Raw genomic sequence first — 13,923 nt, forward strand, 5'->3', positions numbered from 1 at the left:
TCTTATTTTTATGCACAAAGGTCTTCCACAGGACATTATAACATCAGAAACGACAATGATTACAACACAAGGTATTTGGAAACTGCAAAATTGCAACAGTGCACCAGTGATGATGCTTGCTGAAACTAATCTTCAGCAGAGTGTTCAAACAAACAGCTACACTGTGTTTACAAAATGAGGCCAAAGTAGAAAAAAACCCACTCCCAGTACACACCACTTTGGAAAATATTTGAAAACAAACAAACTAATTTTTTTTTCAGTCTGGTAAATAAAATGGTTTTGGCCTCCATTGCTAATTCGGCTGTTTTAGTTTTTTTTTTTTGTAAGCTACTCCTTTGTTATACATTAAACCTTTGAACTATTTCAAATATTTCATCCAGAAACTTTTGGAAAATGCCACCTTTTAAAATTGTTGATCTCATTTTGGTGATCTATAGACATGCCTATGGCTATCAGTTCGCTATGGATGATATTTGTTTGTACATTTGCATATGATGCAAAGTTCAGACAAAATTCAGAACCAGTAGAGCAATGTGACTGTAAGCAGTTACAGTTGCATGTTGCAAGTTATATATATAAATGCAGACAGTGTGTGCTATATTACTGTATCGTGTTGTTAGTAAAGAAAATAAGCTTCTAAATTTGCTTCTATACACCAAAGGCATCTCTGGATTTGTTACAAAATGGCAATGAAAATAACTTGTACAATAACACACAGTCCTGTTGAACAAGAGAGCAAGTGCACAGTGCTCTAAAAATATGAGGTTACATATTTCATGTATATTTACAATAAAATTATAGAAATACAATTATAGAAATAAAGTTGGTTGGTTCAACTAGTACTAAAAAATAGCTTTTTTCCCCCTCTTAGCTGGAGGTGGTGACGTTCCCTTTCAGTCCTGAAATGGTGATCCACCACTTCCTGAAAATGAACTTTTCACATGAGATGCGAAAGATGGAGGATGAAAAGTAAAAGATGATGGGATCAATACAGGTGTTGAAACAACTAAGCAGTAATGTGTAGTACCTCCACTCTGGGCTCTGTCCCTGGAAATAACCCACTAAATGTGATAAACTGAATGGCAGAACACAAATAAGGAACATAGCAAGAGTCCCCAAGGCCATGCCAATGGCCTTCTGTTTCTGCATCTGGGATATCCTGGGCCGGCTATACAGAATCAAGATGCAGCGCAAGTAGCAGTAAACACAAATTAGAAGAGGTATGAGGCAGAGTACAAAGAACATCTCCAGACGTACTGGGAGGAGGATCTCCAACTGCTTCTTTGTAAAGTTTTCATAGCACATACCGGAGCTATTGCTGACCAGTGATGGGTAGTGCTCAATGATGAAAACAATGCTGCAGTGTGCTGTCGAGATCAGCCAAATAACAGCACTGATAACAACTGCATACACAGGTTTGTGCAGTTTATGGTAGGTGACAGGAAATGCTACTCCTATGTAGCGGACCACGCTGATTGTCACCAGCAACAAGGAACTGGTGTAGATTGTGGTGAAAAAGGTAAAGGAGGTGATGGAGCATATGAAGTGGGGCAGATTCCATTTCATACCAGATGCTGCCTCGTGCATCTTGAAAGGAAGGCTCATCAGGAAGAGGAGGTCAGAGACAGTGAGACTGAGTAGTAGGATATCTGGTAGAAGTGGCTTGGAGCGGATCTTGACACTAAATGAATAGAGAGCCAAGAGATTGCAGGGGAAGCCGATCACGAATGAAATAATGTGAACTGAGAGAATGACCTCAGTCTTTACTGTTGACTCCATTTTTGACCTATATCAGATTAAACAGCAGTTATCAATCAAAATGCCTTTAGTAAGGAGACCAAAAGCAATTAGTTGTTAAAATTAGAAGACTACTTGCTATTTTTTTGTATCACTGATAATTTTGCAGTGTGCATGCAGGATTCAATTTACAGGAGAAGCTGAAAGTGTTTTTCCCCATTTGTTTTTATATTAACTTCCTTGGACCTGGCGTCCACATATGTGGACATCACATTTTGGGTTGTCTAGACCAAAATACTAAATTTTTCTCTACAAGGGCCTGATTACTTATGAGGACGTTATACTGCCACTGTTCTGTCGAAATTTAAAGTGAATGTCCTCATATGTGGATCTCATTTTTCTCAGAAACAAAAATCAGGTAAAAAAAAAAAAAAAGACATATTTCTTTGTTTTTACATTCATCAGGTCCCAATCAGTCCAAATAGCAAAGAGAAATTAAAAATGCATGCCATGAGTTCGGGTCTTAGGAGGTTAATACATCAATTAATACACTGAAATATTATTGGTCATATTTTTAGGTTCTGAACTTGATTAGTTGAAATTCCATTCATAGAAGTAGTAAGTAGTACATATATAAACAGGCTTCAGAATATATCGCCCCACCACGGTTTTGAAACTACTTCCAAAACATCTCCTCTGATTTTTTTTCTTTTCACTTGTATTATCTTATATTCCATGTTGTCAAACCAACTTACAATAAATCCAATGTAAACTGACAGATATTATTTACAAATCAGTATATTAAATGCTGATGAATCTAGGCAACTGATTTTAAAGAAGTTAATTAAGCTTGAAGTTTTGATCAATAAATATATCAGCTGTGTTTGCTGCTCTCTTCCATTTATATGGTATGTAGTAAAAGTATGTATAACAATGGCAGAAGATACTTCCGATCACAAACCAGTGCCAAACACAAGATTAAGAGTATAATTTGAAATATAACCTGCTGTGTTTGGTTTGAAAAAGTAAAAACAATTGCTTACCAAGTAGTAGAAGATTTCCAAAGTATTAAAAACAAGTAATTAAAAAAAATGAGCTGATATAAAATGGTAAAATCAGGAAACATCATATTATAATCAAAGTGCATTTGACATACTGTGTTGTTAATCCCATGCTGAGCTGGCACCAGAGCTTAATATTAACAAAATGCAAATCTATAAACCTGGGTACGGTAACAAAGGAACTCCTCCCACTGCCTCTTTGTTTAAATAAATCATAAACTTTGATTAGGTTTTATGCAAATGTACCCTAAACCATAGTTTTGATAACTATTAAATAATGATTCAGTTTTAGACATTAAATTTATAAATCCCTCTTCGTATCCAGGGGTCATGTCACGTTTGTGATTTTAGGAACGATGTAGAATATATCTACATGTAGACTTTAAACAATTAAAAAATTACTTAGGCACCAAGTACTGGGCAAAAATAGTTAGGTTTATAAAATATTTATATAAAACAGTTTTTATACAATTTTTATACAATTCTTCTTAAAAAAAGAACTTTCCACAACTCTTACATGTTGGCCCATCTCACAGGGGGCTATATCCTCAGCCCTATCCTTAAAACCTCCTCCCTCACAGAGAGAATTATGACCTTGTTTTCTGCTTGGCCATCACCTAAGGATTTACATCCCCGATAAGCAGGAGTCTCACTATCTGTTTAACGTTTCCCATTACAATGCCCTCACTGTGTGTGTGGAGCATAAGGCCCATCTGTAGTGCACATACATACAACTAAGTGAGAAAGTGGTATTACTATCACTAATATGATATGATTAAAATATGTGATTAATACATGAGAAAAGAAATCTGCTTCCATGATAGACTTATGGAGTAGTTCTCCAGCCTTCTTGAAGGACATTCAAGGCTCTTCTTGGAATGTTGGCAGCCTTTTGTTCTGTTCTCTGTCAGGATGATCCCACATTGCTTCAGTAATGTTGAAGTCCTGGTTCTGTGGATGCCAGTCCATGATTGATAGTGTTCCACTGTGCATATTTTTCATTTGTAATGATTAAAGGCATTAGACACTGTACCAGTTTGTCTTGGTGAAGAGAGCGCTGAATGTAAAAGTGAAGCTCTCAATTTACTGGTCAATCTACCCTCACCTATGGTCAGGAGCTGTGGCTAGTGACCAAAAGAACGAGATTGCGGATACAAGCAGCAGAAACGAGCTTCCTCCAAAGGGTGGCTGGCCTCTCCCTTAGAGATAGGGTGAGAGGTTCAGCCATCTGGTAGGGGCTCAGAGTAGAGCCACTGCTCCTCCACATCGAAAGGAGCCAGTTGAGGTGGTTCAGGCATCGGACAAGGATGCCTCCTGGGCGCCCCCTGGGTGAGGTGTTCCAGTCACAGAATCAACCTTTGGGGATTACTAGTTAAGATTAAAGGTATACTTGGCTTAACAGAGCTCTGACTCTACAGCAGGGGTCGGCAACCTTTCTGATGATGAGTGCCATCTAAAAGTTCCTCAGAAGTCAATGTGCCATATGATTGCATTAGCCATAAATTTAATAACGCTCTATATTAACAGTTACACACTATATAGAACAACTTTATAGAATTATATTTGTTCGCAGATGTTGGCAGCTATCAGCGCATAGTTATCAGCTATTTTGAAACAAAAAAAAGGACACGTTTTATCCATAACAAGAACTCCATAACAGCAAATGAACTGTACAACAGAAAATGCAAATGCTATTTATGGTCTCCTCACAACAATGATAAGAAAAATAAACTGGGCCAATATGGCATGTTTGTTAATGCACTTTTTTGCAATTTATGTAGTTACTATGCACTTAATGCATACATATTATTAAAATTTGGGCTATAATGGTTGTATTGATGTATATCAACTTGAAATGCTCCCAAAATTGGCACTACAGCATGTAAAAATATAATATAAGCTCTGGCGGACTTGGTTCTATGGTAGGTCTTAAAGGGTTAAAAGCACTTGAAAAAGGCAAAATCCCATGTAAAATTAGGGCAACTGTATTGTCATTACTGAAAATAACCGTATTTTTATGAGAAAGTTATTTTCTGTTATTTGATGGTATTATTTTGGCACCCCAGCTGCCGGAATGTTACTGTTTTCCTAGGATTTTTTTTTAACAGTGCAGAGGGATAACAAGGAAGTGACAACACACGAGGAACACAGCTGACACGGATAACCATAACGAGACAGGGGAAGCTAGACTGAACAGAATGAACATGAAAACGCGCGACCTTCACAATAAAACAGGAGACATGACTTGGGGGTGGAGGAGAGGCAGACGAGGGAGAGAGGGAACACGAGGGAGAGCACAGACATGACGCGCTGGGGAAACGTGGAAAACATAACAGAATAAAACACGAAGGGAAACACAGCACAAGAACTCACACCACAATGTAAAACAGGGACACATAGGGAGACACAGAGGGCAGAGATACAAGGGGGCATCCAATAAACTAAACTGGACAACCTAGGGATCATAGAATAAATAATGAACTAATAAATTACAAAAGCACAAGACAACCAAGAACGCTGGGTCAAAATGACCCGGGACTATGACAGCTTGGATAATCTCAACAATATTAACAAGGTTCCATAGTTAGCATCTATTTCATTAAGACTTACAACAACACAGTTCCACTCATTTCAAATGCTTTTAAATTCACTGACTTTTTTGGTAAACACCTGCAATCTTGTAGAACACCAGATTTTGCTGTTATACACTTCATAACTGGAATGCTTTGTTTTCTTTGTCTCTGGAATCCTCTCCTTTGCCCACTCGTCTATGTTTACATTGATTTAAATGGTGTTTTGCTGCTGGTATGATGTTCTTCACTTTCGAGTGAGCCACGGATAGGCTGACCAAATTCATTTATTTTATTTTTACAACACAGTCACGATGTTTTATCTAGAATATTTGAATGTGATTTAAAGTCCAAAGTTCAGGACCAGTAGAGAACTGTAGTTACAGCATCTAATATCCCAGTGATATGTATTACATATGAGCTTTGCATGTTATATAAGGTTAAATAAATTACTATATATTGATAATAATAAAGAAAATTAGTTGTTATATGAAAAAGCTTTCAGAAATAGAGCAAAAAACACAACAAACAAAAAATTCCAATCATTTAAATCCCACATATTTCACTGACAAAAAATGTGTCTTATCGTTTGCTAAAATAAATGTAAAACCTGATAGAGGTGCCTTTTAGAAGTGTCATCACCTCTTACTTAATGTGTGTGGTTTGTAATTAACAACATACCTCTTTCTAAATAACTCTCAGACTGCATGAGTGTAGAAAAGTGGCCAGTCCAAAATAAAGAAAAGAGGAAGTTTTGTGTCAGGGCTGCAGGGCTCATTTTATATTTTGATATTTGCACTTGAATGAAAAAATAAAATAAAGTTTTGAAATTTTCATATGCAACAAACATGTCTTTGAATTTTGTAGAAAACAGGAAAAATGGTTTCAAAAGGAAAATACAGTCCTCTCGAAAAATATTAGATCATCATCAGCAGTGAACTTAAATGTGTTAATGGTACATTTAATTTTGAAAATGTATTTTTCCATCTCTTAGTTAGTGGTGCTGTTGTTCCTTTTCAGTCCTGAAAAAGTGAACCACTTCCTAAAAATGAATGTTTCACTTGAGAAGCGAAAGGTGGACGAGGAAAAGTAGAAGATGATGGGATCGATACAGGTGTTGAAACAGCTCAGAAGCAACGTGTAGTACCTCCACTCTGGGCTCTGTCCCTGGAAGTAACCCACTAAATGAGATAAATTGTATGGCAGGACACAAATAAGGAACACAGCAAGAGTTCCTGAGGCCATGCCAATGGCCTTCTGTTTCTGCATTGGGGATATCCTGGGGCGGCTGTACAGAATCAAGATGCAGCGCAAGTAGCAGTAAACACAAATAAGAAGAGGTATGAGGCAGAGTACAAAGAAAAACTCCAGACGTAGTGGGAGGAGAATCTTCAACTGCTTCTCTGTAAAATGTTCATAACACGCATTGGAGTTATTACTGGCCAGAGATGGGTGATGCTGGATGATGAAAGTGATACTGCAGTGTGCTGATGAGATGAGCCAAACAGCAACACTGATAACAATTGCATACACAGGTTTCTGCAGTAGATGATAGGTGATAGGAAATGCTACTCCTATGTAGCGGATCACACTGACTGCCATCAGCAGCAAGGAGCTGGTGTAGATTGTGGAGAAAAAGGTGAAGGAAGTGATGGAGCACATGAAGTTGGGCAGATCCCATTCCATACCAGATGCTGCCTCGTGCATCTTGAAAGGAAGGATGACCAAAAACAGCAGGTCGGAGATGGTCAAATTAAGCAGCAGGATGTCTGTTGGACGTGGCTTGGATCGAATCTTGGTGCTAAATGCACAGAGAGCCAAGAGATTACAGGGGAAGCCGATCAGGAATGAAATGATGTAAACTGAGAGAATGATCTCACTCCTCACTGTAGACACCATAATTGACCTAAATCAACATTTAGAAAAAAAAACAAATACATATCAACTGAAGTGTTTGTGGTTAGAAAGACAAATGACATTTTAAAATTACTTTCTATTTTTACACTTGGAACAACTTTGTGTGTAAGCATGTTGTTGTCCAAAAAAGAAGTAACTTAGCTTTTTTCTTTATACCATTTCTTTATACCTGTTTCTGTCCTAAAAATCCCTCACAAAGCATCCTTGAATAAACTTACATTGTCTAGAAAGAGTGTGGTAATACCGAACAATTATTTTATACTGGATAAATTTTCCTCTGGCTTCCCAGACAAATTTTCCATTTTTGAAAATAATGACACATCACATGTCACAGCCTTTTTGGCAGCTAAGATCTTCTGTTGTTTCTATTTTGTTAGAGGCACATTTCATACAACAGGGATGCAAATAACTAAATAATTTATATAGTATGGGGTTAGTGCTGTGATGATTCTGGTCTTCTTTTAATAATAATGTCTGATTTGCATTTTACATTTTCCTGTTTATTTTTAATTGGTGTACTTATTTCAATTAATGAACTTGAGTAAAAGTAAAATGGCAACCTTTGTAACCAGGTTGAATTTGTCATTTATTAAAATGTGTTGAAATATTAAAAACAGTGAAATTCATCTTAAAATGTCAAGTAATAATAATGTTAACACTGACACTAAAAAGACGTCCACACATCCAAATGTGGTCGTTGTGGACTATAAATAGCCCGTACACGGCGGTCCTACCAATGTCAACACTAGACGTTAGATATCGAAAAAGATGTTGCTTGGGTTTACAAAACAACCCCATCAATTGGAGTAAAACTGTACGTCTAAAAGTGACATTTAAAAGACATCACTTTGCACATTCATTCTTTTGAATAGGACAGCAAGCTGAAGATACTGGTATGTCTTCTGATTTATACCAGATGATTTTGTAACTGGATAACTCTGAAATGTTTCAACAACCTCTAATAACACTGACACAGAATGAATAGCATCTTTGCTTATTACTACAATATCATCAGCATATAATTTGTGTTCTCTGTCACAGACATTTGATTTTAAAGAATTCAGATCGGCATGATGACGTTTGAGCAATTGCAAGCAGGCTCTGCTATGTTTCATAGGTAAATACATTTACTTACACAGCAGCAGAAGATTTCCAAAATGTTGTGACTAAAACTACAACTAGTCTGACTCTGGCTGTATTTCATTAAAGACTTACAGGTTAACCCGTGGGTTCAAAGATAAGCTGATATAAAATGTGAGAAACTGGAAACACTGAGTCATAGTCAAGCACCATCAAACACACAGGGGACTATAAAAAGCTATAGCAGCCACCAGCGAGTTAATATTAACTTAAATGCAAAACTGCAATTGATGTTGGCTCTTCTTTGTCTGAAGTTCTATAATCATACACTTTTTTATATTCAAATTTAGACCTCTCATACAAGAGGGCATTGTGTAAGAAATTGTTTTTCACAATATTTTAACAGATCCTTATTTGAACATATTTCCACCGTGGCATGATTATAGATGTTTGTCAGTTTTGTAAGTATTCAGTTAAGTATTCTTCTGCTTGCAATTCAGTTTTCTGTTGTTTAAATATTGATTTCCTTGTTTGTTAGCATTAGGAAGACTAACACGTTAAGATTGCAAGAGGAAATAAAGATAGACATGTATATGTTCAAAAATATAACTGATGCTTTGGCAAAACTGTCTAGTCTAACAGTGACAAGTCTAACAGAATTGCTTAAGAGAAAACTGAGAGTACAAAAGTATGTCACTCTAATATGCATTGCAAGTAGACTATATTGCTCCAACAATCAAAGGAACCTACTGTGTGAGACAGCAGCAAATTTCCTCTGGTCATTACTCCAGATAAACCCTCATGTTGCAATACAAATTTTGTGGGAAGTAAAATATATAATTTTACTACTTTTAGATGTTTGAGAAATTACAATAGTTAAAAAAACAATAGCATAACATAACTATACAGTCTGATTTGAGCAATTTGATTATATGTGTCAAGATCTACATCAACTTCCAATCTGATACATGTAGTGTGATTTCATATGTTTTACACTTGAAATGAGTATTTTCTGTGGTGAAACCTCATCAAGTGGCTCTGTTTCATTTTTGCTTTGGAGAAGTGTTTCACTATTTTGGTAGTGTTGAGATCTCGCTGATCTTTGCATTTCTTCCAGGAAATCATTGTCATAAACACAGGAAAGTCTTTCCATCTCCAGGTCTCTGTCAGGTCTCTGTAGGTGTATTTGTGTGTCTTCATTTTGTGCGCTAGCAAAAGTTAGAAGAAAAATATTACAAAGCCACCCAGAAACTTTAAATATGTTTGCTCATTTAGAGACATACCATGTTATATTCTGTAGCAACTGACCCCCGATCATTGTGAAAAGGTTTTTGCTGCCTTTCATATATATATTTGAGCTCTTACAGAAGAGATTACTCAGATAAATAAAGCTACTTTACTTATTGCATACTAATTATCATATCTATACAACACATCATCAAAACTGAGGTAGCTACTTCATTTGGAATGATTTTCCTCACCGCTGAAAAATGTTGTTTATCTGTTGTTGCTGGACATGACCTCCTCCAAAAAATAACCTAAAACATGTTTGAATTCAGTAAATTTGAAATATATGTTTGTCAAGTATTTAAAAAGAAATCTGTGTTATTACTTTTACATCTTAAGCACCAAACTCAATAACAAGAAACACAGTTTACCAACCTCTTTACAGGATATTTTCTGTAAATGATAACAGCACATCCAAAGAGGAAAATCATTCCTGGGAGCATGAGCCACATAAGCAAAAGGGCTGAAAAACAAAGAAACGTTTTTTACAGGCACACATTCAATTCAGTTCAATTCAATTCAATTCAATTCAATTCAATTCAATTCAATTCAATTCAATTCAGTTCAGTTCAATTCAATTCAATTCAATTCAATTCAATTCAATTCAATTCAATTCAATTCAATTCAATTTAATTTAATAAAACTTTATTGATCCTGAAGGTTGACCCCGAAGGAAATTGGGTAAACACCATTCATGCCTGAATACACAAACATATACACACTGTTAGTATTGAGTGCTACTTACATGATTCTGACAAACTGACTGCAGGTATCTGTTTGGTGTCACTTCCATGTGGGTTTCTGCCTGTGCACGATACATTGGTCTGGGTTTTAACTTTAATCTTTATTTCCCCAAATACTACATGTTTCTTATTTGTCAAAGCAGAGGCGAATGAGGACAAATTGGTGTAATTTCCATTTATAATCCAGTATATAGAAGCATTAGGGGATGCATCAACCAAACAGATACACCTCAGAAGGTCTCCTGTAAGGTGGCACGAGGTCTCAGGTAGGATTACAGGGCGATCTAAAAAGACCAAATATAAATATTACTACATCACATTTATGCAAACCTTTTGGATATGTGTGGTTTATGACTTTCAGTGAAAATGAAAATTATTTATCATCTTGGCCTAAACTTACAATTTATAAGGCCCTTTTTGACAAAACTCCCAAGAATGAAGAGTGGTGGAAGTCTAAGGAAACCATGATGTCTTTCTGCTAAAAATTAGTTTCTGGCAGAAATGAAGATTATTTACATGCATTTTAGCCACTGTAAGTTTCAAGGTTTTTGAAAATTATTTATGGCAAAGAGAAGACAAGTGGAATGACAAAAGAGATATGATAAATATAAATATCCTACAACTGCTTAACAACAGTAAGTGAGTAAAACATAGTTTAAAATGTTCATGCTTGTCTACATGCATGCAAACACTTTCACTGGGCATACGCTAACATCTCCAACAGAGCTCTAAAATTTCCATAAAGGACTGTGATTACCGCACAGAGATATTTGATAACTAAAGCAGCAGTGCATCACTGATAACCTTTAATAATCACACACAGCTACAGCACCTTTACAGTGTTGTGACATAGGCACAATTTATCAGAGCTGAGTCATATTACTATTATTATTATTAGTCAGGGGACAAATAAGCAGTATTTTACTTTAACTTACCGTTAAATTCATTCTAGGCCGATGCATTGAGTAGGTGGTTGTTATTGGGACTTGTTTAGCAAACAATTTCGAAAAAATGACAATAAAAAGTAGAGGTTGAGTAGAGGCTGTATTCTTAGGGATAGGGATTTTTACCATTTTGCAATATGCTGGCTATTGCAATAACATATATTTGTATATCTGTGACTTATCTTTCGTATACATTTATCCCCTTTTTAACTTTCCTCAAAGTTACTTTGTCACTATCTATTCTATCCAATAAGATAGTTGTTTCACCTTTTTTTTAATGAGATTGCCAGGCATACCAATGCTGTCACTAAAACCTGGAGTCAGCTTGCTATCAGTCTCTGACTGAATGGGGTCAAATGGGCAATTACATGCAATCTATTTCTAATGGTACAACAGTTAACAGTGATAAGTCACTGAAAATCACACATGTTACTGTCTAGACTGAAATTCCCATTTAATAGATATTCATGTTTAACTATTACATTTGTGTTCAGCCACCTTCTATAGGAATATAACCAGACCACAACCAGCAGGCAGCCAGTTGAGTAAAGTCTCAAAGACTCATTGAGACTGATGGCTACATGCTGTCAATCTATCGTATCATGCACACTCATGACCAAAAAATGCCTACAAATGGGTTTAGTCACTACAAGTTGCAGTCAGTTGCAGAAAAAGTTCAATTTACAGGGACTGGTGTTTTTGACTGATGCAAGGAGGTTGCTATTCTATTTTTACTCATATGACTGAGCAACTGACTAACTCTTAAATATGAAGTAGCTTGGTCAAATTGTGTGTCCAGTGTTGGGTACTTATTTCGGTTGAGCTGATTTAACATTCCCTTGTTTGTCTAAAGTTATCTCTGGATGGTGGTGTGTGAGCTGAAACTTCTTGTTGTAATTATTCCTAGATTATTTTAATTGATTAAATAAAATATTGATATTTGGTTTCCTTGTAGCAATGCAATTCAAAATATAATATTCCTTTCCCACACCCCCTACTAAGATGACAAATATTGATATATTTTCTAGGATGAATAGCCTATTTTTATTATGTTATTGTGATTTGTTGTTGTTGTTGTGTGTGTGTGTGTGTGTGTGTTTCTTTTTTTCTTACACTGAACATCCAGATCCACCCATATGGACTGTTGCACTCCAAAAGCATTTTGAGCCATGCAGGACAGAGATGTATCTCGTGCAATGTTGCTGAAATGCTTTGTATTCTGAGTTGAATTTTCTATCTTGTGCTGGTCTAATTGTCTTATAAACCATAAGTATTTGTGTGGTGGTGGGTTACTATTAGCAACACACTCAATGATGATGCTGTCACCTTCCACCACAACTTTCTTTTCCTTTTTCACTGTAACAGTGACAGGCTTGTCTGTGGATATAGGAAATCATAACAACAAGACAGTTTGTTAAGATAAATAAATCTAGGTCTATGATTTATTGTATTTGGAGCACATATTGCTTTTCTCACATAAAATGTTGAGTGTCATTTCACTTCCCATGGTAAAGGTTTTAAACTTAGCCGAACAGCGAATCCTCCTGTTATGCATCAGATATGTTGCTACTCCTCGCAGTGTCTTTTGGTAGAACCACTGGCCATACACTTCCATGTGGAAATCCACAAAAGTGTAGTTTTCTAGAAGTATGTTTGCGTTCCATTGAAGGGATGGAGGTAAGAAAGGGCAAGAGTAGATTATGCTGCAGTTGGCCTGGAAAATCTCCCCTTCCACCATTTGCTTCTGTATGTAGATTGTGGGAGCTTTTCTTTCTAGAAGTTAAAAAAAAAAAAAAAACGTAATAAAGAGAAAAAAATGTCTTGTATATCTTGAGATTTAGAATTTTCTAAATGACATGTACTGTATGACAAATTGCTATTGTACACTTAAACCAAGTACCCGTGTTATGTGCTGGGTTTCTTGGATGCTGTAACAGATTTTGAGTTTTCCAAATTCTGTCAGAACTAGTTTTTAGTTGTTTTTATTTACATTTTCACAGAATTTTTTTTAATATTTTTTTAATTAAGCTCCTGCAACCATGGTCATTTTCTAAATAATACTTTTTGGCTTTTTGCCTTTATGGTGATATTGCAGTGAGATGAACAGAGAGGCAGGGGGGAGAGAGTGAGAGGGGAAGAAACACAGCAAAGGGCCTCTTACCCAAACCCGGGTGCTGCTCTCTAAACACATGTGGTTGCCCAGTCACCCACTCATCCACTGAGCTAAACTGGCACCTAGCATTGGTCAGTCTGACTTAAATGGAAGTTTGCCAATATTTACTTACCAACACTGATAGTTACAGTTTGATCATGGAATTTCTGAGTTGTCTGAGAGTCTGGATTGATCCACACATAAACATGTAGGTTATGGTCAGCTGTGTTCACATTGTCAATCATCAGGGTGCAGTTTCCCTCTGCAGCTTTGCCCAATACTTCAGTGCGTCCTCTGAACTGCTGTTCCACATTATGAGAATAAAATCCATCATAAACAACAGGATACTTTAGATTATGGTACTGGTACCAGATAACTCGATCGTAAGGTTCTGTCTGACATGGCACCACCACACAGGTTCCTTCATCAGCA

General features: G+C 36.4%; 2 protein-coding genes across 2 annotated transcripts; both read right to left on the minus strand.

Annotated features, from left to right (window-relative positions):
• Positions 1-867: 867 nt before the first annotated feature.
• LOC134637526 (free fatty acid receptor 2-like) lies at positions 868-1,779 on the minus strand. The gene has a single exon (XM_063487973.1). It carries the CDS (start codon positions 1,777-1,779, stop codon positions 868-870), a length of 912 nt encoding a protein of 303 aa, XP_063344043.1.
• Positions 1,780-6,358: 4,579 nt separating this feature from the next.
• Positions 6,359-7,267, minus strand: LOC134635510 (free fatty acid receptor 2-like). Its single transcript, XM_063484888.1, has one exon. The coding sequence runs from the start codon at positions 7,265-7,267 to the stop codon at positions 6,359-6,361; it is 909 nt and encodes a 302-aa protein (XP_063340958.1).
• Between the last annotated feature and the right edge of the window lie 6,656 nt (positions 7,268-13,923).

This window comes from Pelmatolapia mariae, linkage group LG10_11 (genome assembly GCF_036321145.2).
Source record: "Pelmatolapia mariae isolate MD_Pm_ZW linkage group LG10_11, Pm_UMD_F_2, whole genome shotgun sequence".
NCBI lineage: Eukaryota > Metazoa > Chordata > Actinopteri > Cichliformes > Cichlidae > Pelmatolapia > Pelmatolapia mariae.

Bases quoted from the DNA above. Each gene is read 5' to 3' on its own strand.
- LOC134637526 (XM_063487973.1), bottom strand. From the start codon at position 1,779: ATGGAGTCAACAGTAAAGACTGAGGTCATTCTCTCAGTTCACATTATT.
- LOC134635510 (XM_063484888.1), bottom strand. From the start codon at position 7,267: ATGGTGTCTACAGTGAGGAGTGAGATCATTCTCTCAGTTTACATCATT.